The sequence below is a fragment of the Dipodomys ordii genome, unplaced genomic scaffold (assembly GCF_000151885.1).
Source record: "Dipodomys ordii isolate 6190 unplaced genomic scaffold, Dord_2.0 Scaffold5, whole genome shotgun sequence".
NCBI lineage: Eukaryota > Metazoa > Chordata > Mammalia > Rodentia > Heteromyidae > Dipodomys > Dipodomys ordii.
This window is the reverse complement of record NW_012267221.1, coordinates 31,319,767-31,345,506: the sequence shown is the minus strand read 5'-3', so window position 1 is coordinate 31,345,506 and position 25,740 is coordinate 31,319,767. Positions and strand designations below refer to the sequence as shown.

The following is a 25,740-nucleotide window of genomic DNA, read 5'->3' as shown; positions in this document are numbered from 1 at the left end:
TTGAAGTAATTTGAGGAAATTTGAGTAGCTTTAGTTATGTATATTGTATATATTTTTCCAGTAATCTTAGGTAATAGAAATGGTAATATCTGACCCATTAGAAGTTTTTGTAAGTCAAAGAGAAAACAAGCACCTTCCATATATGAAAATATTGAACCATTAGAAGTTTAAAAATTCTTATTTCAGTAAACATGCTATATGAAAATTTTAAAACATTATTTCCATGTGAAACTTTACTATGATTTAAGTCAGAGTACATAAGAATATTTTTACATTTAGCCAGGAAAGTAATAGATGAAGATTGGATATTTAAACAATCTTTATCTATTATATCTGTTCTGTCATCTTTATGCCTGCATTTTTCACCTTACTGATGAACAGGTGCTTCCATTGTTCAGAAGCGATTCTCTAGTATCGATAACATAGTTTTGAGTCTTTATTTTACATAAAATAATTTTAAATAGTATGTATGTAATTTGTTACCATGTATCAGATCCAAATACATTAGATATCTTTTGTCAGTAATAATGAACATACAGACTCTTCACAGCAACCTTGCAAAGTAAAAATAGTCAAAGTAACATTTACTCATTTTCTCCTTAGAAATGACACCAGGTGACTTAATTATTGCAAGAAGAAAATGACACTGGAATTAAAGTAATATGTTATAGAAGTAGTATATATCAGGTGTCATGAAAGTTGTATGTAGCTTTTGAGGCAGTTGTCATCATGCTTGTTTTATAATTGAGAAGTGAAACATAGTGTTGAAGCCAAAAGTCATATAGAGTGTCCTACAGGGACTTCCTTTTCCTTTTTTTTTTAATTGCCAAAGTGATGTACAGAGGGGTTTCAGTTACATAAGTAAGGTAATAAGTATATTTCTTGTCAAGCTTGTAATCCTTCCTTATTTTTCTCCTACTTTCCCTCTCTCCCAGTTCCCAAGTTGTACAGATCATTTCCAACATATTGTGTATGTTGCTGTTGCATTGGTTCCCCCCTTGTCCTGTGTCACCATTCTGTTGTTCCCCTTCTCTTCCCTAATTCAGATAAATGTATATACAATACCAGGATACCAAAATCAAATGCAGTAATAACAGAGGATATACTATAGGAGGAAAACATAGCAAAAAAAAAACCCTAAAATCACATAGTACATTAAAAACAACAAAAAAGAAAAACCCTCTTGTGTTTGTGTCTTAGAGTTCATTTCATTTCGCATCATCTTACATGATCATATGTACATAGCTATTGATCTATTCTGCTCATCTGATAAGATTATCCTAAAGGTATACTAATAATTGCAAATAAGGGAAACTGTGGGACCTGTTTTTTAGGGGTCTGGTTTACCTCACTGAATATGATTTTTCCACAAGTCTTTCCATTTCCTACTAAATGGGGCAGTGTCATTCTTTCTGATCTATCTAAGCATAAAATTGTATGTATATATCTATCACATATTCTTGTGATAGATTCATCTGCTGAGGGGCATCTGGGTTGTTCCATATCTTAGCTATGGTGAATAATACTGCCATAAACATAGTTGTGCTGATAGCTTTCATGGGGCCTTGTTTGTGGTCATTTGGGTAAATGCCCAGAAGTGGGATTGTTGGGTGATAGGGGAGCTCTATGTATTGTCTTTTGAGGAACCTCCAGAGTGGTCGAACAAGTTTACACTCCCACCAACAATGTAATAGCGTTCCTTTTTGGCCACATCCCCTCCAGCGTCTGTTGTTTAAATTAGATTTCTTGATTCTAGCCATTCTGACTGGGGTGAGGTGGAATCTCAATGTTGTTTTGATTTGCATTTCTTTTATGGCCAGAGTAGTTGAGCATTTCTTCATGTGTCTATTGAAGATTATATATTTCACATAGTATGAGGAATTGGAAAGCAGAACATTTTGTGTTCCTCTTGTTAATAAAAATAAGATCAGGTTTGCATTTTAATTAAAAAATGCATAAGTATGATTTTCCCCTATTCTGTTTTTGAACTAACTTTTGCTTACTCACTCTTATATATTTATACGCACATACTTAACAAACAAGGATATAGATATTCAGATATTTATTAAGTTATTTGTATGAATTTTCTTGTGGAAATGACGAAAATGTACCAGTTCAAGTATTCATAGTTCAGTTTAACCCACAAGGAACTAAAATTACAGAGATTATACAGAAATAGCTGAATATTGGGAAATGCTTTATGAAAGAATTGTATTAAAGTTGGGAAGAATTTTGGTAGATAGTAACAAAATAAATATGGTTTATGAAAGTAACGATATAAGCAACAATAACATCAGCATTTTTATTGGGTCTTCTGCATCCTAAAAATAATGTGGAAGTTGATTTGACAAAGCTAGGTTACTTTAATTACCAGTAATTATTTTAGTAGAAACAGTTATACTCTAATGTCTTTCCCTGTAGTGGCTCAATGCACAGAGAAAGACGCAAGTTTTTAAGGTCTGCACTGAAAGAATTGGCTACTGTCTTGTCTGATCAACCTGGCTTGCTTGGTCCCAAGGTAATTGATGGGAATTTTTACTTTTATAAGTATGCTGTATGAAACAACTTAAAACACTTTTTTTCTGTGCATATTTTTACTGTGATTTGAGCCGGAGACTATAAAGAGGATTTTTACATTTAGCCAAGAATGAATTGGCTAACTAACGTATCGAACTTCCTCATACTTTTATCACTTACATGAATGTTCAACTAAATACAAAGCTCCATGTTCTTTCTCTCTTTTAAATGTATTTTTTTTGTCTTCTCATGTTAGTCTCCTCTTTTGAATTTCGTATTGTCATTGCTTGCTGGTGACTTTGACTTAGAAAAAGACTATGAGTAAATTTAGTTTTAATCTTTGAGAGTCAACAATGTTTGTCTGTTTGTTTTAAATAGGCACTTTTTGTTTTTATGGCATTATCTTTTGCCCGTGATGAAATTATCTGGCTACTTCGTCATGCAGATAACATGCCAAAGAAGAGTGCAGATGACTTTATAGATAAGTAAGTTAGTGACTTTAGAAACACACTGTTTGCTGTTTATTTTGATTTGTGGGCTATAGAATATAAGAATTTATATTTGAAGCAAAGTTATTTTGCAAAACTGTTTTAGGACTTTTATGTTTGTCGTAGCAGGAATGTTTGTACATACATTAGATGATATCAAATTAGAATGGGAAAGCGTTAGTGTTAATGTTTTCTCTAGTGCAGTAGGTTGTAATGAAGTTCTTTATTCTCTGGCTATATTCAGTAATATTACTTTGAATTTGTTTTTTACAGTTACATTCTGTACAAAGCAGTTAAATAAGAATTCTAGGAAAAAATTAAATAGGAATACATTTAGTATACAAAAAAAAGAACACTTGAATCACAGTGCCATTTGACATGACTATTCTTGTTTTAACCCACATTCCCTCAACTGGAGTTAAATAAATGAAAACAGAGATAAGAGCATATAGAGCCAGGCACCAGTGGCTGTAATCCTAGCTACCTAGGAGGCTGAGATCTGAGGATCGTGGTTCAAAGCCAGCCCAGGCAAGAAAAGTCCATGAGACTCTTATCTCCAGTTAACCACCAGGAAACCAGAAGTTGCACTGTGGCTCAAGTGGTAGACTGCTACCCTTGAGCTGAAGAGCTCAGGGATAGTACCCAGGCCTAGAATTCAAGCCACACAACCGACCAAAAAAAAAAGAAAGTCATATTTCTTGCTAATATTCTTTGTTTTTGATCATTTTAATGATACAGTTATGAAATTTCCACATTTTATTTTCACTTTGGAATTTCTGTTATCAGTTATTAATCTTAGGGTTTTTTATTTTGTTCTTTCCCATGGTTTCTGTGTTCATATAAAATCATTTAAAGAGGAAATAATGTTAAATATTAAACAATACCCCACCTAAGACAAAAGTTCTAAAATGATATCAAAACATTTAATGTTTTCTTTGATGACAAAAAGCTTATATTTGAAATATTTTTCTTCTTATAAAGGCACATTGCTGAGTTAATATTTTACATGGAAGAACTTAGAGCACATGTGAGGAAATACGGACCTGTAATGCAGAGGTATTACGTACAGTACCTTTCTGGCTTTGATGCTGTTGTCCTGAATGAACTTGTACAGGTAAAAGCTATTTCATTAGTACCCCTTTGGATTATTCTTGACTTTATAGTAATAGATTTATTTGTTTAACACTTTAAAAACATCTAATTATGTGCCAAGTAATATAAATACAAATATTAAATGGTCACTGTTAAAGAGATCATTGTCTTGAATGAGAAAAGTTACAATCCAGTGAAATTTGATTGTACAAACTTCAGAATGAGCACAAAGAAGAAAACAATTATTTATACTTAGCATACAGTCATATATTGGCCAAGTTATAGAAGTTTTTGTGAAACAGAGGGTTAGTCAGAAATCAGATCAACCTAGAAAGATCACTTTGATACAGTGTAGATAATGGATTATTAAGACCTAGAGAAGAAACAGAGAAACCAGAGAGAAGAAAAACTGCTCTAGAAGGCAGATGAAAACTAAAGAGAATATGAGCTTGGACAGTGCTGTGGGTATAGCAGTGATAACAGTGTAGTTGATGATTAGGTATTAGAGGAAAAGTAGGGGAAAAGTGTTCTTGAATAGTGTTTTTGATGTGGCCAAAAAGTAAAGGTTTATATTGTCATTCTAATTTAAATATTCTAATTTTATTTTTAGTTTGAAATTTTCTCCATTGGTTTTCAGTTTTCTTTCTTTTAAATTTCTATATTTTACTCAGTCCTTTTTATATTATGTAAATTTCCTTTTATTTATGTGTCCAGTAAACTAACCATAACAAAATAGTATTTTACTTGATCCCTCAGCTATCTAAAAACTAAAGAGCAATGAAATGAAAATTACCTTTACTAGCCAGGCATGGTAGTACATGGATGTAACCCCAACATTTGGAAGGTTGAGACAAGAGGCTCACAAGTTGAAGATCAGCTTGCACAATGTATTGAGAATCTGACTCAGAAAACAACTAAGAATTAAAACCCCAAAAAACCCCCCACAAATTCAAAGCTAATGGTTTTTCTGAGCTAATTTATTTTTTGACCACTAGATGGAGCTCTGTTACTTCCTTTGTATACAACAATTTGTTACTAAAAAAGGAACAGAAAACCTGTTATACACCTCGATACTAGTGGCTTAGTAATTTTCCTTATATATAGTTATTACTAGATAAGCCAGAGGCTTTGGTTTATTATTTATTCATATTAGCATACTAGCTGAGAGGAACCCAAAACTCCTGGTTCCAGCTAACTTTTGAAATTATATTGTAGCTATTTAGACATTTATCAATATGATTTTTAGATACTTGATATGGTCTTCAAATGTTTGAGGCACTTGAAGTCTGTTTATGTTTTTTATATAAAATAAAGTGTGACAAAAAGAAAATTCTTAGCACTCAAACCTTCATACTGAAAAAAAGAAAGCTCTTAGTATCTTTTGGTATTATACTAATAGTAGTATCACCAAGAAGAATAATAATGATATTAAAAGTTGCTTTTTGATAGTATATGTTCTTAATTTTTTGTAGTAACTTTGATTAGGGTAGATATCATTATTTGTTGATGAAAAAAGACAAAACCTCACGAATGAGAAGGAATAGTTGATAGGGAATAGAGCAGAATTCAAACTTAAGATTTAACTCCAAATTTGACCTTTTTATCTTTCTCTTTTGTGGCAGAGTATATTCAGTCCTTTTAACTTAGAAATAAATTTATAAACTTGTTAATGTAGTTAATTTTTATAGGTATTAGAATTTTATTGTGATGATGTATATATAACAATTTATTATTTGGACTATTTTAATTAGTGTACAATCCAGTGACATTATTTTGTACATTCACATTGTTATGTAGATTTTAATGTTCTGAAAATGTATTTTATGTATGTTCTTTCTCAGATAAGCATCCACTTTTTAAAAGAATGTAATTTTAACACCCACTATAGATAACATTTTTTTGTTTTTTGCAGTGCTAGGGATTAATTCTAAAACCTCTTGCATGTTAGGCAAACATTCTACCACTGAACTACATCTCTAGTCCTGAAATACTAACTTCCTTAGCCAGTTTGAAATGTTTATTTTCTTTTTGGAAGAGGGGAGGGATATGGAGATAATACAAATTTAATTGAGGTATAATTTATATTAAAAGTCATAGCTGGGTATATGGGCTTGAGCCTGTAATTCTATTAGGGAGGCCAAAACTCTAGAATTGTGGCTTTAGGCCACATAAGAATTTGTAAGACTCAGTCTCACTCAATAATGGCATGGTGTTGGGTATTTCTTATTTTAGCTACTAGAAAACAAAAGTAGGAGCCGGGTGCTGGTGGCTCACGCCTGTAATCCTAGCTTCTCAGGAAGCTTAGATCTGAGGATCATGGTTCAAAGCCAGCCCGGGCAGAAGAGTCCGTGAGACTCTTATCTCCAATAAACCACTTGAAAACTGGAAATGGCGCTGTGGCTCAAGTGGTAGAGCACTCATCTTGAGCTGAAGAGTGCAGGGACAGCGCCCAAGCCCAGAGTTCAAGCCCCATGACCGACAAAAAAAAAAAAAAGAAAAAAGAAAACAAAGTAGGAAGCTCATAGTCCTCATACAGTGATGTCATCTAGTTTTAAAAACTTTTTGAAATTTTTCATATAAGTGAGGTATATGGTTCATGTACTTTATATAATCTTTACTTATTTCTCATAAGTAAAGTATATGATTCACATACTTTATATAATATTTTTATTTCTTTCACTTAGCATGAGTTTTTTGTTTTTTCATGCCAGTCCTAAGGCTTAAAATCAGGGCCTGGGTGCTGTCACTGAGTTTTTGTGTTCAAGTACAGCTTGAGCCACAGGTCCAATTCCACCTCTTTGGTGGTTAATTAGAATCTCATGGACTTTGCCCAGGCTGGCTTCAAACCATGATCTTCAGATATCAGCTTTCTAAGTAGCTGGGGTTGCAGGGATGATCCACTGGCACCCAGCTAGTGTAGTGTTTTTTTGATATTGATGGTAAAGTATATATCAACAGTCTATTTCTTTTTTATTTTTGAACATTTTCTTGTTTTTTTTTTTTTTTTTTTTTGTCGGTCATGGGGCCTGAACTCTGGGCCTGGGCGCTGTCCCTCAGCTCTTCAGCTCAAGGCTAGTGCTCTACCACTTGACCCTCAGTCTTCCGGCTTTTTCTGCTTATGTGGTGCTGAGGAATCAAACCCAGGGCTTCATGCATGCAAGGCAGGCACTCTACCACTGAGCCACCTTCCCAGCTGAACTCTTTCTTAATATGGATGTACCAGTTTGTTTACCTGTCTAGTAGTTGATGGACCTATGAATTGTTTCCATACTAAATGCTTTTAAAGTTACTTTTTTTCCCCCAGAACCTTTCTGTTTGCCCTGAAGATGAATCAATTATCATGTCTTCTTTTGTTAACACTATGACTTCCCTAAGTGTAAAACAAGGTAAGTCTTAAATCAATGCATGCTTCTTTCTGTAGATTTCATGCTTGATTAATAAGGAGAGAATTTAATAATGGATGTTTACCTAGTCATCTCAGTTTTCAATATATTTAATCTCTTCTTTTTTGTCTTAATTTTATTTTCTGTGAGGCAAAGATGAATCTGGAATGTTATTTATAAACAATCATAAGAATTATAGCTTGATATTTCTTATGTGGAGAAGAAAAGCAGGTTTTTTCAAGTAAAGCAACATGATACTGAATACAGAAATAAAGTATGTATTTGGTCCAAGCATGCCTGTAATAATAATGTATAACATTTATAAAATGTGTAGCCTGTGCCAGATGGACCATGCAGTGTATATGTATAATCTATATCACTTTAAAAATTATTACTTTCATATAATAGATTTGTAAACTAGGGCCTGAGGAATTAACCTCTTAATTATGTAAGTTTTTGGAGCTATTAGTACTTAGAGGTAAGCTATATCTATCCCCCAGATGGACAGTTTAAGTAGAATAACTACTCATCATTTTAATAGTCTAGTCAACTATATTGATTGAATACTTTAGTAGTTTTTAAATTAAAGGTATCAAAAGCTTGAAAACTTTTGAGTAATAAAGATGGAAACATTTATATTCGTTCAATCAATGTTTGTAGTTACTATATTTAAATAACAAACGTACCAAAATCTTGGTGGTGATGCTTGGTTTCCATAGAGGTATTTTAGGGAGCTTTAGTTAACTGTCCAAAATGCTATGAATGTTCTTTCCTTGTATTTTTTATGTTGTATACATTCATAGAATATCCCATACATAGGATTTTTTTATATTGTATACAGTTGTTTCAAGATGACATATAAGCACACTGAAAATCAGAGAGCTTAGGATAAGCTCTATACTTATCCTTCCATAACTGTTAATTTATCTTTATAGAATTTGAGAAGTGTTTCAATGTCAATTCTTCAATTGTTTTTCAATATTAAAATATAAGCCAAGCACTAGTGGCTCATGTCTTTAATCCTTATTACTTGGGAGGCTGAGATTGAGAGGATTGTGGTTCCAGGCCAGCCCAGACAGAAAAGTTTATGGGATTCCTTCTTAGTGGATAGAAGCTGGGCATGGTAGAATGTGTCTGCATCCCAGCAAGAAGGGCAAGCCTAAAATAGGCAGATTATAGTTCAGGTAATATACCTGGGAAGGTGAGTAAGTCCCCATCTCAAAAATGAACGTACCAGTCAGGGCTGGAGGCATGGCTTAGTGATAGCGTACCTGCTTAGCAGGTATGACGCCTTGAGGTCAAATCCCAGTACACCAGAAAAGAAATAATTGCTGGGTACTGGTAGCTCACACCTATAATCCTAGCTACTCAGGAGGCTGAAATCTTAGAATCTTGGTTCAAAGCCAGCCTGGGCAGGAAAGTCTGTGAGGCTCTTGTCTCCAATTTACCACCAGAAACCAGAAGTGGAGCCGTGGCTGGAACTGGTAGAGCACTAGCCTTTGAGCAAAAGAGCTCAGGGACAGAGCCCAAGCCCTGAGTTCAAGCCCTGTGACTGACACTGTTGCCCTCCCCCCAAAAATATATATAACTATAAAATGTACTTAATCTAAAATTTACAACCTTCATCAGTTTGTAATTGAATAGTGGTAGGTACTACCAGTATTGTTACATCATCGATCTCCAGAAATTCTGGCCATTAAACAACACTTGTCTTCTACCAGTTCTTGCAAGTCACCATTCTTTTAGTTTGTTCTGGATACCTCATATAAATAGAAACAATGCAGTTTTTATTTTTGTGCCTGGTTTCTTTTTTTCCTTTTTAGACAAGATCTAATTATGTTGCCCAGGCTGGCCTCAAATTCCTTTGGCTCAGGCAGTCCTTCTATCACAGCCTCCTAGGTAGGTGGAACTTAAGGCCTCTGCCACTGCACTTGGCTCTATAAATGTTTTATTTCATTGAGCATGATATCTTTAAGGTCATCCATATTATACCATGTGTCAGAAAGACTGAATAGTATCCATTGTAATTGTATACTACATTTTATTCATCTGTTCCTCTGTCAGTGGACATTTAAAATTTCTTCTTCTTTGGACTATTGTGAAGAATCTTGTTGTAATTACAGATAGGTAAATATCCCTTTGAAACTCTCGTGTTCCTTTGCTCATATATATTGCCTTAGCTGTTAAGTTATTGTGAGATAAGTTTGTCAAAATTTAATTTACTTTGTAATCTTCTTTCCGTATTGTAGTTGAAGATGGGGAAGTATTTGATTTCAGAGGAATGAGATTAGATTGGTTTAGGTTACAGGTAAGAATACTTAATTTTCATTTTTTGTTATTGCATACATAATTATTAGCTAACATTAAGATTTTTATAGAACTATATAAATTGTTGTGTGCCTGTTGAAAAGACTTGTTTTGTATACCTAACCTTAAAGAAACATTTTGTGTTAGTTACTATACTTGGATAAATGTATTTCTGATTTAAGCGTTGAGAATTGATTTTTATCCTATTTATAAAGTGATAATGTTTCTTAATGTTTTATGGATACCGATGGAAGATATGAAGCTCTCAGGACAGATCCCAACCAGACCTTTCACAGTACAGAAATTAGTGTGAGAATCAGCATATGTACATTTTCCCTGTCTCTCTTCTAAGTCCTGTAGAGGAGCCCTGATGAATACTGTGTATGCAGTGGGGTTGTTAAATGACAGGTTATTTGTCTCTACCTAAACTGCTTTTGTTTTTTTGTTGAACTTTACAGGCGTATACTAGTGTCTCTAAGGCTTCACTTGGCCTCGCAGATCACCGAGAACTTGGAAAGATGATGAATACAATTATCTTTCATACAAAAATGGTAGATTCCTTAGTGGAAATGTTAGTGGAAACATCAGATCTCTCCATATTTTGGTATGTTGTAGTTTTCCTTAAATCTAGCTTTGAAATTTTTAGTATCTGAAGTTAAGTTTCTTTATTGGGTTCATGTTAACTTGCACCTAAGACAATTCAATAATAGGTTCTTTAAAAAAGGAGGAGGGATTATAGACTTTAATAAAAACTTTGCAACAAAAGACACTTTCCAAATTGGGATTTTATTTATATTTTTAGGTTTTTGTAAGAGTACTTTTTATTGATGTGATTTTTTTTTAATTTTGTTTGAAGACCTATAAAATAGCTCAGATTACCTTAAGACAGCCTCCTTTACATGATTAGACTAAGGGAAATTCAGAGTGGATCAGGTTCAAGTAAAATGAATATTGGAAATTAAATACTTAATAACTTCTGTGGTACTGAAATTTAATGCTTGTATCATGATATCTTTGCTTTATTCATAGCCTCTTTTTATTATACTTGGTACTATAGTTTACTTTTCTCCCCTTCCTAATCAGAAAAATGTAACCTTTGAAGGTTTTGTTTCCTTAGTGTCTAATATGATAACTACTTTTTTTTTTTTGGTCAGTTGTGGGGCTTGAACTCTGGGCCTGGGCGCTATCCCTCAGCTCTTCAGCTCAAGGCGAGTGCTGTACCATTTGACCCACAGTGCCAGTTTTCTGAGTGGTTTATTGGAGATAACAGTCTCACAGATTTTCCTTGCCCGGACTGGCCTTGAACTGCGATCCTCAGATCTCAGCCACCTGAGTAGCTAAGATTACAGATATGAGCTACCAACTCCATGCTTGATAACTACTTTTAACATAATAGCTACTTAATAAAAGTTTGAATGAATAAGTGAACTTGGTGGTAATGAGACTAATAGACTCAAGTATTTAGTAGAATTGAACCACAGTTCAATATCAAATATTCTTAAATTCAGTGTTCCATAGTTTCAACTCTTGTCCTGCTTCTTGGCCTTGAGGGAAGTGAATTGAATAACTTAGTTGTTTCCTTATTTCTAAAATGCTGAGATTAGCAGTTTCTACATATTGAATAAAATCATTAGAAAAGCTTTTCCTGCCTTTTACTTTGGAAAATAGTAAGTCCTTTATGATTTTGCTATTTATTAGAATGACTTTAATTAGTATTAGTGCAGAAGAAATCTAAATCACCAAGCAGAAAAGTCTTGCTTCTTAAAAGGAATTCATGATACATGTAACCATATACACTTTTTAAAATGTGGTTTTAGTAAACCACATTTAAACTTGCAAGATTTTTAATGATTATCAGTTTGACCCAAAGGCTATTCTAGAAAGAAAATGAAATATTTTGTATTTAGACATATTTAGCTATGGAAAGTTTTGTAGTGCACGAAAGTACAATTAAAATTATCTTCAACTCTGAGTTAAAAAAATACTTTGAATAATGTTTAAAATTTTAATCACTTTTCGTTTTTATATTTTATCCAAAATAAAGACATATTTACTGTTTGTTTGAGATTACTGTATTGTATCTATTATAATCTTTTACATTTAGAATTTATATATCTTGAATTTACATGTAATTTAAAATTGGTGAAATGTGATTTTTTTAGTTGGCATTTTTTTCTTAATACTTAAAATGATGCTTCTGATAATGATAGTGATTTGGCTTTGATAAAATTTGATGATTTAGGATTTTAGTATCATGTATTCATATTCTATGGTTATAACATGTTCTATGTACATTTTTTTAATACTGATGTTTATATAGATACTTTTTGTATACATTGAAATAATTATTAGCATATAAAAGATACTTTGGGGGAGAAATAGTTATTCTTAAAGGAATGAATGAAACCAATTAACTCTCATTCACTTCAGGCAAAGGAAAGTAACTGTAGTATACTGTAAGGAAAATTTTGTTTTAACTGTAAACTGTTTACTAATGATAAAAGTTGCGATTCTAGTTTTCATTTCATTTTCTAATATAGTTTTTATAGTCGTGCTTTTGAGAAGATGTTTCAACAGTGTTTGGAGTTACCCTCGCAGTCAAGATACTCAATTGCATTCCCACTACTTTGCACTCATTTTATGAGTTGTACACATGAACTGTGTCCAGAAGAGGTAATTTCAGTCTAATATTGTGATTATTTGGTATGCAAAGTAAACTAGATTAAATTAGTAGCCAAACAAATGTTTATAAAGTCCTAATCTTTCTACTCAAACTATTTTTATGCAGTCAGAAAAATGCTTAAGTGGATATATATGATAAAGATATCTATGTATTTATATACTTATTTATGTGTGTATATATGTATATATATGTGGTGGGTCAACATGTATATATCGGCCACTTTTTGTTTATATTATATATATTCATATATTAAATGGTGAAGCAGGTATTAATATTTGTGGATTTATTTCTTTGGATATATATTTATTTAGGTATATATAGTAATTAGGTCTGCATACCTGCTTTTCCTCTTAAATTATTACTGAAATGACTTGAAAATTGAATTTATAAATTACTGGGTAAAATCAAAGAGAATTTGAAAGTCAGGCACTGATGGGTCATATTTGTAATCTTAGATCTTGGGAGACTGAGATCAGAGGATTGTGATTCAAAGCCAGTCTGGGCAGAAAAGTCCATGAGACTCATGTCTCACCAGCAAATAGCCAAAAGTGGAAATGTGCCTCAAGAGTGCCAACAGCCTGTCAAAATTGTATTATGGCTGGGTGCTGGTGGCTCACACCTGTAATCCTAGCCACTCAGGAGGCTGAGATCCGACGATAAGGGTTTGAAGCCAGTTGGAACAGAAGAAATCCCCATGAAACTTTTATCTCCAATTAACCACTCAAAGACAGGAAGTAGCACGGTAGCTCAAGTGGTAGAGCCTTTGCCTTGAGCACAAAAAGGCTCAGGGACAGTGCACACGCCCTGAGTTCAAGCCCATCACCAACCAAAAAAAGAAAAAGAAAAAAATACTATATTATGTCTGGGTGCTGGTAGCTCACACCTGTAATCCTAACTACTCAGGAGGTTGTGGTCTATTGTACTTGATGGTGGCACAGTTTAAAAGTGTAGTGGCTCATGTTGCAGTCTTGCACTTGGGAGTCTGAAGTTAGGGAAACATAGGTTCAAGCTAGCTAAATAGTGAAATGATGGCTAATTCAAGTTACCTAACAAGATCTTGTTGGAAAACAAAAAAATGTATTTTAAACTTGCTTAAAGAATAGATGTTTATTATTTGATGTACAATTTTAAAAGATTTCTATAAGCAAGCGAGAGTAGAAGCAGCTGTCTAATTAAGATACTCTGATCAATTCCAGATAGAATAGTTGCTTATACTAATTATACCACAATGGAGAGAGTAAGAAATGATTTAAAAAAAAAAAAGAATAGCAGTTTATAGCTGGGCACTGGTCAATCATGCCTGTATGCTAGCTACTCAGGAAGCTGGATCTGAGGATTGCTAGCTATTTGAGGCTGGCCCAGGCAGGACAGTCTGTGAGACTCTTATCTCCAGTTTACCACCAGAAAACTGGAAGTGTTGATGTAGCTCAAAGTGGTAGAGCACTAGCTTTGAGCAAAAAAGCTCAGGGACAGTGCCCAGGCCCTGAGTTCAAGCCCCACAGTCAACAACAAAAAACAATAGATTTTTACTGTTCTCACCATAAAACAAATTCAAGTGATAGGTTAATTACCTTAATTGCAACTTTCTGTAATCTACACAGATCTCAATTTTATTGTGGGGAAGGGTGGGCAACAGCTCAATGGCAGAATGCTTGTCTGGCATGCGTAAGACCTTGGGTCGAATCCTCAGTACTGAAAATAATAAAAACATAACGTTAAATTTTCTCCAGTAAGTCTACACAGTTGTCATTTGTCAATTGAAAGTAAGTAAATATTTTTGTAATATTAAAAAAAGTATCATTTTATAAGTGGTAAGAGTAAACATTAAAGTTAAGATGTAATTTTTTAATAACTAGTGTTTAGTCCCTTTACTTAGATTTTTTTTTTTTTTTTGTCGTCAGTTGTGGGGCTTGAACTCTGGGCCTGGGCACTGTCCCTTAGCTGTTCAGCTCAAGGCAAGCACTCTACCACTTGAGCCACAGCGCCACTTCCAGCCTTTTCTGCTTATGCGGTGCTGAGGAATCCAACCCAGGGCCTCATGATTTGAGGCAAGCACTCTACCACTGAGCCACCTTCCCAGCCCCTCAACCCTACCTTTAAGTGTGTGTAACATCTGTTGTTACTCAAAGGAGCATTTATAATAATGTTTTTTTCTCCCTTTGTGTTCAAGGAATACATGTCCAGCAGTTTTTCTTTTTCTGTGCCATGTGAAAGGAAGACTGATTTTAGAAATCTTGAATGTTTTATGAATTTATTTCCTGAAGTTGATTTGTAACAGTTTTATTTAAATAGTTACGCTCCTTTTTGTCTTTAGTGTTACAAATTGTGACAGAATTTATACATGATATGTAAATTTTTAAAAGAGATAAGTATGGTGGAAAAATCTCGATTTAAATCTGTTCTTGTACATTATTTGCTTAATTTTTTAAATGTGTTACTGTAATTAAGACTATGGAATTGGAAGGTTAAATCCAGAGGGTTGCTGGTGTTAGTGTTGTGGGGTTTTTTTGTTTTGTTTTGAGACATGGTATAGCTCTGTACTTTGGGCTGACTTCACATTTGTGTTCCTCCTGTCTTAACCTCCCAGGTCTTTGCCTCCACAGTGATTAAATGCATAGTTTTGTTTAGTTGGTTGTGGGGCTTGAACTTTGGACCTGGGCACTGTCCCTCAGCTATTCAGCTCAAGGCCAATGCTCCACTTGAGCCACAGCGCTACTTCCAGTTTTTGAGTGGTTTATTGGAGATAAGAGTCTCACGGGAAGGTGGCTCAGTGGTAGAGCGCTTGCCTTGCATGCCTGAGGCCCTGGGTTCGATTCCTCAGCACCACATAAGCAAAAAGAAAAAAGCCAGAAGTGGCACTGTGGCTCAAGTGGTAGAGTGCTAGCCTTGAGCTGAAGAGCTGAGGGACAGCACCCAGGCCCAGAGTTCAGGCCCCATGACCGGACCCAAAAAAAAAAAGAAGAGTCTCACGGACTGTCCTGTCCGGGCTGGCTTTGAACCTTGATCCTCAGATCTCAGCCTCTGGAGCAGCTAGTTTACAGGCATGAGCCACCAACTGGTGCCCGCTAAATGCATAGTTTTTAAATGAAGATTCCTTCTACCTACACATTTCTTATGTAATCACTTCTTATATTTTATGTTAACTGTATACAGATATAAAATAGCAGGGTAGTAAGGTAGTTGTCACAAGAGAGAAAAGAAATCTATAACTTCATATACTTAATTTTTCATGTTTATTTAAACATTTTACAATTCAAACTACTTTGTAATTTTTACTACCATACTTATGCTTTACCAGCGGCATCATATTGGAGATCGCAGTCTTTCCTTATGTAATATGTTCCTGGATGAAATGGCCAAACAAGCTCGAAATCTTATCACTGATATTTGCACAGAACAATGTACTCTTAGTGACCAGGTAATAATTTAAATGTTTCTTTACAGATAGAAAATTTGACCATGAAGGCAAGGACATGAGCTGTTACTTACTGGTCTACTTTCCTTTCTTAATTCTCAAATTCTCAATAGAACCCCTTTATCTCTTGCTCTGAAATTCCATTGACAGGTATAATTTTTGTTTTTTACAAATACAAAGCTTTTAGCAAGACTGTACAGATTTGTGTTCTTTCATAGGAGACACATTATGTCTAGTTACATTTGGGATTCTTTTTGTTAGCACCTGATTCTGCTATTTCATTGGTGGTAACAAATATTGTATGTGTTTTTTACATATATTAGTTGTGATACATTTTGAAAAAGATTTCTTTCTCACTTATTACAGTACTTATATTCAGTGGTATAGTTTGTAAAGGAAAGGCAAAAGAAATATTTGATTTTTTTTGTATTGTTTCAGTAACTAGTAAATTATTTTATAGTATTATGAACTCTTGCAGTTAAGCATACCTGGTGATATACATTACATATAAATACTAAATGTTTATTGTAATATTTATATCATAAATAAATATTGATATAACTATGTAATAGGTATAATATAGCTATAATGTGTACATACACACACACACACACACACAAACACTAAAAGGGGATAGGAGAAATTAGAGAGTGATGGAGGGGATGAGTCTAATCAAGGTACATTATATGGAAATGTTACATTGAAACTATAACTAATACATGCTAATACATTTTTTAAAAAATTTTTATTGTGAAAATACTGTACAGAGGGGTTACAATTACATGGGCAAGGTAATGAGTACATTTCTTATAAAGCATTGTAGCCTCCTCCTTTGTTTCCCCTTCCCATCCCTTCCCATCATCCCCCCGCACCCCCACCCACTAATACATTTTTTAAATCCAAAAAAAATCTCTTCAGTTGTGATTCTGGTTTTCTTTTTGTTTTGTTATTATCTTTGGGATTGTTACACTTTAAAATTCTACCTCTCTGGCTTTGCATGAAGGGGTTCCTGACCTCAAAACGAGTACTTTTTATCCTTCAGTTTATGCTTTACCCCTAGTAGTTTTCTAGAAGTGAAGTGTATCATATCTTGAGATTATTTTACTTAACAGGCCATTTACTCCTAGTAACTATTATTTCTCATTCCTTGCTTACCTGGTATGCTTTTAGTTATCCTTTAAATAATAACTTGAATAAACTTCTTATAATGTTTTTAAATTAATAATTATTCATCAAATAAATACTTCTTAGGTACCTATAATATGCTGTTGCATCTAACATTTTGCAATTTATCTGTGAATAGAACAAAAATCCCCACCTAAGGTTCTGAGTATAACTTGAATAAATTTTGAAATAATCTCGAAGTATTTGTTCACACCAGATTTACCAGTTTCTGTTTCCTACCATGTTTTGTGGGCTACCCAAGCTGGCTTGGGTATGCTTCATACATGTATGTCTCCTTATTACTCACATGGTATTTGCTATATAGTCTGGATTCAGCTAAGATTTGCTTCAATGGTTATTATACCTTCAAAGCAGTTACTGTTATATAAAATATTGTTTTTAATATTTAGTTGCTGCCTAAGCATTGTGCCAAAACCATCAGTCAAGCAGTGAATAAGAAGTCAAAAAAACAGACTGGTAAGAAAGGAGAACCTGAAAGGGAAAAACCAGGTGTTGAAAGCATGAGAAAAAACAGGCTGGTGGTAACCAAGTAAGCCATCTACTTTCATTCTTTTTGATCTGATAAGACGCTTCTCCCCTGTGTGGCACTGATACTGAGGCAATGGTAGAAGTTGCATATTTATTTTCCAGCCAGTTGCCTTTCAAAAATCTTAGTAAACTTGATTACAAAGTGCTTTATTTAGATTTTTAGTTTTAAGAGATAATATATGGTAGATAGTGTCTGTCTTAATACTTTGGATACTGAAGGACAAAAATTTTGCCTGAAAAATTTCTGAGGTACCCTGTAAACCATGTAAAAATTTTAATTTATTTAAAATCAAATCACCAAGACTTTATTTTGGCATGTTGTGATATGGTACAGCATACTTCATACTATTATTTCAGAACAGAAATACCAGATCAGTTAGCAGTCAGGACTCTGCATAATTTGATTATTTGGAAGGGAAGCATGGGGAGAAACTGTGTCAGTATTTTTTGTTTAAATCCCTACTTCTTCCTAAGTTGAGCAAGACATTGCCATTTTATGAGCATTTTTCCTTCTCTTGTAATAAATTTTAATATCATTAGGAAATGATTGTCTTAAGTCAGTATAATCATTAATTGAGTGTAGAAATGGATAAAGTTCTCATTTAAAAATTTCCATAAGTTATGCCTATGATTTCTACTTTCAAAGGCTAAAAAAATCAAATTCTCCAATAATGTCTCCAAATAAGCTCTGATATGTTTATAAAATTAACTTTGCATTGCTTATGCTAACAGGTGAAGCATTTTATTTACTGTTTATTGATTGTTTTTCAGCCTTGATAAATTGCACACTGCACTTTCTGAGTTATGTTTCTCTATAAATTATGTACCAAACATGGTGGTATGGGAACATACTTTTACACCACGAGAATATCTGACTTCTCATCTGGAAATCCGTTTTACTAAGTAAGAAAAGAGTATAAACAGTTTTTTTTTTCCTGTTGGTTCAGTAATGATTTTGTTATTTTAATTGTTAATACAGTGTTTCTATACAGTGTTTTCCTTTATAAGAAAAAATATTAAGGGAACTGGTATAGTATAAAGAATAATAATCTGGGAAGCATGAAAAATAGTAAACTAAGAATTAATTAAATTACTCAAACTCTAATTATATACTTGTTACTGTTGCATAGTAACAACCTAGTAAGATTGACCAATTCATTTAATGTCTCTGAGTGTTAGCTTTCTTAACTGCAAGATGCATGATTGGAACAAATCAGTATATTTGTTTGAATGTTGCAAGCTAATAATGTCATGAAATAGGTTTAGTAAGTTGCTAAAAAAGAAGTGGGAGGAGAAAGAAGGAAAAATAAATGAGTTCATTGCATGTAGTAATTATAACTTTGGGAAACTCCAGTTATATGTATGCATGCCTATAATGAATTGTGCATTTACATAAATACCTTGTAATAAGTAGGTTACAGTCAGTGCTTAGAAACCTCAGGACTAGCTGAACTTTTACATCTGTTCTGAATTCACATGTATGCTATTATTTTAGTAGGTTTTCACTGAAAACCCAACTTTTTTTTTTTTTCTTCTTTGCCAGTACTTGGGCTTGAACTCAGGGCCTCACACTCACTTGATTTGGTTTCTCATAGCTGGTACTATAACTCTATCCCTTGAGTCAGTCTTCCAGCCCAGCTTTTTGCAGTTTATTTTGGAGATGGAACCTTGTAGATATGTAAGCTTATTTTGGCTTGCCCAGATCTCAGGCCCCTGAGTAGCTAGGATTATAAGCGTGATGCACCAACACCTGGCTACAGTTCAGTTCTGATTAAAATTTTGTGAGCAGCATACATATTTCTTGACTGAATAACTTGAGAACTCCCTCATGTTGCTTTTCACTTTTTGTACATATTACTGAGAATGATAATTTATTTTGATTTTTTTTCTTGAAAGGCACTGCAACTTATAATTGCCGAAGTTTCTGTGGTTGTTAATGCTCAGAATTTTGCATTTGTCCTATGCTTAACTGTGAAAAAATAATGTAAAGTAGTAAGGAGGTATAAGAAAGCTTACAATGTTAGTTTAAGATGTACAATAAGAATAAAATATGAAGTATGTAAATGGTAATTAAACTGAGTTTTAAATCATCAGTTAGCTAGGGAGAAAAGGCTGGTGTTGAAGAGTGTCTTTTGCTCTCCTTAGTGAGGCAGGCATCCTGACAGTAAAACTCGAAATGCTCTAATAGTTGGACATTATGCCTTCTGATGTTTATTGTTCTCAACTGGATGAGGGTGGAAGATTGGTGAGTAGAAGGAAGGGTTCAGTTTACAGCTCACTTGTTTTCCTTATATAAACAGTTTGGTTCCCTGGAAAAGAAATGTTCTTTATACTAAACCCCTGTTCAGTGATCAGGACCAAGGCAAGGGAACAAATTGTTTTGTTTACCTAGGAAAGATGTTTATTCCAGAACAAATAGCTTGTGTATATTAGTAGATTGAATTTTGCTGATGTCTTGAGCATTTTTTGACTCAGGGGATACATACAAGAATAGTCATTTTCATCTTGAGTTGGTTCATCTGGGCCTCTTTTTAGTGATAAGATTTGTCTATTGTCCTTAAAGATCCATCTCAACAAATAGAATTATAACTATATACATGTCGAATATCTGAGGAAGCCTTTTGCAGAAAGTGAAATAGGAGTGTCTTGATGGAGAAAAATGATCTTGTATTTCCCTTTAGCCTCTGCAGTCTTCTTAAGACATACGTGTTTTAGTGTGCTATGAGTGGATTAAAACAATGAAGTTGTTGCCTTGTTTTGACTGTGATGCAGTTTCTTGAGAGCAATAAATCAAGTAGACTTGGGGTCAATATCTAGACTGCTCACTTCCAAACAAAGGAACTTTTACTTTACTTGTATCCTAAACATTAGTCTTGTGTTTTTATTTGTAAAATGATGGTTTTAGTAACCTTCTAGTATTAAATATAGGAATTGTAGTTAATTTGCACAAAATATATAAAAAAAAAACTTCTGGCAAAAAGTGCCCAAATGAGTATATGCTATGGGCTAAATAGCTTAATTGTTCTTGCTACAGCTGTCATGTGAAACAAATTTTAAAGCTTTCTTTATGTTTAAGTCACTTTCGATACTGTGCTTGTCTTAAAGAGTGTCATTTGTGTTCCTATTTCAAGTATCATCTTTTTAGGTTGCTGGTATGGTAATGACAACAGTAATCTCATGGCTTTTAAGATTATATTTCTAGCTATTATCAGGTATCAAGTTGAATGAATTGTTTCCATTAAATGGAAAAGTCATATGTCTTTCATTATTCCCTGACTCCTGCCTCTTGCAGATCAATTGTTGGGATGACCATGTATAATCAAGCCACACAGGAAATCGCAAAACCATCAGAGCTTCTGACAAGTGTAAGAGCATATATGACCGTACTCCAATCAATAGAAAACTATGTGCAGATTGATATTACAAGGGTGTTTAATAATGTTCTTCTTCAACAAACACAACATTTAGACAGTCATGGAGAGCCAACCATAACAAGCCTATACACAAATTGGTAAGGAACACATTTAGAAATTTGGAGTGATAGAAAGTTTTTTTGTACTTGAACTATTTAGGAAAATTAACTTTTTATGGATGATCATTCATGTTACCAGTCAACTTTAAATGCAGGATGTATACTATAATAAATTTTTTAAGTCACCTTTCTCAGTTATAAATTCACTTTTAGGTATTTGGAAACTTTGTTAAGACAAGTCAGCAATGGCCATATAGCCTATTTCCCTGCAATGAAAGCATTTGTAAACTTACCTACAGAAAATGAGTTAACATTCAATGCAGAAGAATATTCTGACATATCAGGTGAGTAACATGAGTTACAGTTCAAGCAAAACTTGGTAGTTATGCTTGAAAACTTTGTCTTATTATTTTAGCTTTAGATTCTGTTGTGTCTTCATTTGTATATATAGTCATATATTTGAGACTTCTGCAGTGTGTGTGTGTGTGTGTGTGTGTGTGTGTGTGTGTGTGTGTGTTTCTGTGTTTGCTAGTCCTGGGGCTTGAACTCAGGGCCTGGGCAATGTCCCTGAGCTTCTTATGCTCAAGGCTAGCACTCTACCACTTGAACCATAGTTCCACTCCAGCCTTTTCTGTTTATGTGGTACTGAGGAATTGAACCCAGGGGGTAGGCAAGCACTCCATCACTAGCCACATTCCCAGCCCTCTGTGGTTTTTTTAAACACAGAAACTTATCACAAGATTTTATATTGACTTTTTTTTTTTTTTTTTGCCGGTTGTGGGACTTGAACTCTGGGCCTGGGCACTGTCCCTCAGCTCTTCAGCTCAAGGCTAGTGCTCTACCACTTGAGCCACAGCTCCATTTCCAGCTTTTTGTGCTTTTGTGGTGCTGAGGAATGGAACCCAGGTCCTCATGCATGCAAGGCAAGCACTCTACCATTAAGCCACCATTCCAGCCGCTATTGACGTATCTATAATGGGATATTTCAATTTGTTAATAATTCATTTTCTTGATGTATTTGCTCTGTCAATTATAAAACTAATTACATTTCTTTCAGAAATGAGGTCATTATCAGAACTACTTGGTCCATATGGTATGAAGTTTCTAAGTGAAAGCCTTATGTGGCATATTTCATCACAAGTTGCTGAGCTTAAGGTAATATCTTTATTCATCTTAACTCTTTCCCCTTTTGTTTTCTTTTTCTTATGGTACTGAGGATTAAAGTCAGTGCCTTGTTCCTCTTCACTTTTCAATTTTGAGACAGGATCTTGCCCTGGATGGTCTTGAACTGTGATCCTCATGCTTGGGATCACAGGTAGATGCTACCATGCCCAACTTTAGTTTTACCCTTTTAAACAGGAAATACCTATAAAACATTGCAGAAATATCAACAGCAGCTTTGAATAGTAGTTACCAGATAAGTCACACCAAAATGGAGATGGTACCCCCAACTCTGTTCTGCTTTAGATATTTTTTTGGGGGGGGGTCTGGTCGTGGGGCTTGAACTCTGGGCCTGGGCGCTGTCTCTCAGCTCTTCAGCTCAAGGCTAGCGCTCTACCACTTGAGCCACAGCGCCGCGCCACTTCCAGCATTTTTTCTTTTTTCTTATGTGATGCTGAGGAATTGAACCCAGGGCCTCAGGCATGCAAGGCAAGTGCTCTACCACTGAGCCACCTTCCCAGCCCCGGCTTTAGTTTTTTTTAAGTAGGGTCTTGCTTTCTCTACTTAAGGTTAACCTCAGACCATAATCTTTCTGTCTACAGACTTCCTTATAGCTAGGAGTATGCTACTAATGCTTGATTGGAATGAGATCTGGCTAATGTTTTGCCCAGCTTAGCCTTGAACCTTGAACTTTTTTTTTTTTGGGTCCGGTTGTGGGGCCTGAACTCTGGGCCTGGGCACTGTCCCTCAGCTCTTCAGGTCAAGGCTAGCGCTCTACCACTTGAGCCACAGCGCCACTCCCAGCTTTTTTCTTTTTGCTTATGTGGTGCTGAGGAATCGAACCCAGGGCCTCAGGCATGCAAGGCAAGCGCTCTACCACTGAGCCACCTTCCCAGCACGAACCTTGAACTTTTTTGATCTCTGCTTCTAAATAGCTAGGATTGCAGATATGAACTGCTGCTCCCAACCTAAATATTAACATTCTTAAAAGGCTGCATATGTAGTTCTCACATTCCTGGCATTGTGTTTTCATCATTTAGGGTCTTCAAAGCAGAATAATTCGTCCTAAGAATTTAATTACTTGGAATTACCCAATGTTTTACAATTTTTTTTAATTTTTAAAAATTTTTATTGTAAAGATGATGTACAAAGGGGTTACAGTTACATAAGTCAGGTAATGAAAGTACATTTCTTTTTGTGTTGGCCCCCTCCTTCATTTTCTCCCTGTTTTTCCTCTTCTAACCCCTTCTCCCTCCCAAGCTGTATAGTTCATTTCCAATATAATGTCTAGTAAGTATCACTGCTGAATTGGTTCACCCTTTTTCCCACTGTTTCTGTGCTTCCCCTTCACAAATCAGATAAACTCATATACAAGACAAAGGGTACAGAAATCAAAAACAGGAACAAAGGAGAATAAACCAAAGGGAGGGAGAGCAAGAAGGAGAACTGATAAGCATTATTTTATATGGTCATATGCACATAGCTGTTGAGCCCTTCCTAGTTCTCACTGTGTAAATGTTTAGAGTGCTGTTTAATCATGTCCAAGTGTAGTTTTTTTGTTTACTTGTAGTTTTATTGGCACGTTCTAATTATTACAAATGCAGGGAACCATGTAGCCTATGTTTCTTTTGGTCTGGCTTACTTTTCCAAGTCTTTCCATTTCCTTACGAATGGGCAATGTCATTATTTCAAGTGGAAGCGTAGAATTCCATTACATATATATACCAATTTCTTGATCCATTGGTCCACTGAGGGGCTGGGTTGATTCTATATCTTAGCTATTGTAAAGAATGCTGTGATGAACATGGTTGTGCTGGTAGCTTTCCGTGTGGCCTGGTTTGTGATACACCATGTTTCTTAAGTTATTCTATCTCTTGCCACCTCTGTTTCTGTGTTCAGAGCCTTCCTTGTTGACAAACGCTTCTTAAAATGAAGAGGCAGTGGCTATGCAACTCACTACCACTGCCCATATAGACATATCATAACAATCCTCTTTTCATCCTTCTTTCTATGTTACTGCCTTCAGTTTCTTATCCTTTCCTGTATCCTGAGACCTGAATTAACTTTTCTGTATGTTTTACAAGTTACTCTATCTCCTGTGCCTGGTACTTGCTAATCTAGTACAACTATCCCTTATTAGGCCTTGTTTACAGTGTTGATTCCTTTTCATTGTAGGCTTATGCCTTTTTTTCCCTGCTTGACTTCAGTGAACCTTTGAAAGTAGCTGAAATTTAGGGTCATATGTATAGCCACAAAGTGGAAACATTTCTGAAAGGCAAAATCCTGAAAGGAAAAATTTCAGAAAATGGGATTAAATATATAAAATAACTGGCAAGTTGATAGCTCATACTTGCTTCAGCAGAGGATTTAGGTACTTCTAAGACACTTTAGACTTTCTGAAATTAGTAAAGAGCTTGAGGAAATTTACATTTCTAAGATTACTATGTGTGATGGGCTGGGAAGGTGGCTCCGTGGTAGAGTGCTTGCCTTGCATGCCTGAGGCCCTGGGTTTGATTCCTCAGAACCACATAAGCAAAAAGAAAAAAGCCAGAAGTGGCGCTGTGGCTCAAGTGGTAGAGTGCTAGCCTTGGGCTGAAGAGCTGAGGGACAGCGCCAAGGCCCAGAGTTCAGGCCCCACGACTGGACCCCCCCCAAAAAAAAAAGATTACTCTGTGACATATTTGTTTTTCCTTTTATTATTTTTTTAATGTTTAAATATCATGTAGCAGCTTCTTTTTATCTTAAAAGTGAGCTTAATTAGTTTCTGTTTTAGCTGAGGAATTGTTTCAGTTAGTAAATTTGTAAAACCTCCCCTCTCCAAAATTGCAGAACCATGAAAAAGCAGAACTTCTTTATTTTTGATGGTTGTGTCAAACAAAGCCAACACTATACATGTGTGCTCCTGGCGAAATACGTTTCTTACTTTCTGGAGGAAAAAACAGCCAGTCTTCTTTCCTACAAAAACTTTTTGATTGTTTAATTTGGAGTTGTAGCTTTTAAGTCAGTTTCTTCTTCCAGTCTTGCCAAAAGAATTATTTTGGCATTTTGCAGATCAATTCTAGTTCTTCATAGGATCTTTTTTTTTTTTTTTTTGTCAGTCCTGGGGCTTGAACTCTAGGCCTGGGTACTGTCTTTCAGCTCTTGAGCCACAGCGCCACTTCCAGTTTTCTGGTGGTTAATTGGAGATAAGAGTCTCAAGTACTTTCGTGCCTGCACTGGCTGAACCTCAATCCTCAGATCTCAGCCTCCTGAGTAGCTAGGATTACAGGCATGAGCTACTGGTGCCTGGCTCTTGATGGGATCTTAAAAGATAAGAAATTTAAATGTATGTTAGGAGATTAATATTTTCTTTTTAACACAATACCAAGTAAAATTTTATTTTTTTTAATTTAATTTTATTTTATTTGTGAACATACTGTACAGAGGAGTTACAATTACATGGGCAGGATAATGCGTACATTTCTTACCAAGCATTGCAGCCTCCTCCTTTGTTTACCCTTCACATCCCT

The 25,740-nt window shown here is 34.8% G+C and overlaps 1 protein-coding gene across 1 annotated transcript in view; it reads left to right on the top strand.

The window, feature by feature from the left end:
* Window positions 1-25,740, top strand: part of Nckap1 (NCK-associated protein 1) — an 80,896-nt gene that overhangs the window by 30,860 nt on the left and 24,296 nt on the right. Inside the window, exons 11-23 of the mRNA XM_013027554.1 lie at window positions 2,422-2,518; window positions 2,896-3,002; window positions 3,987-4,119; window positions 7,402-7,483; window positions 9,730-9,788; window positions 10,246-10,391; window positions 12,328-12,460; window positions 15,769-15,888; window positions 17,460-17,599; window positions 18,370-18,501; window positions 20,891-21,109; window positions 21,284-21,414; window positions 22,128-22,225. Coding sequence (XP_012883008.1) covers window positions 2,422-2,518; window positions 2,896-3,002; window positions 3,987-4,119; window positions 7,402-7,483; window positions 9,730-9,788; window positions 10,246-10,391; window positions 12,328-12,460; window positions 15,769-15,888; window positions 17,460-17,599; window positions 18,370-18,501; window positions 20,891-21,109; window positions 21,284-21,414; window positions 22,128-22,225 — 1,597 coding nt within the window. The remainder of the gene's footprint in view (window positions 1-2,421; window positions 2,519-2,895; window positions 3,003-3,986; window positions 4,120-7,401; window positions 7,484-9,729; window positions 9,789-10,245; window positions 10,392-12,327; window positions 12,461-15,768; window positions 15,889-17,459; window positions 17,600-18,369; window positions 18,502-20,890; window positions 21,110-21,283; window positions 21,415-22,127; window positions 22,226-25,740) is intronic.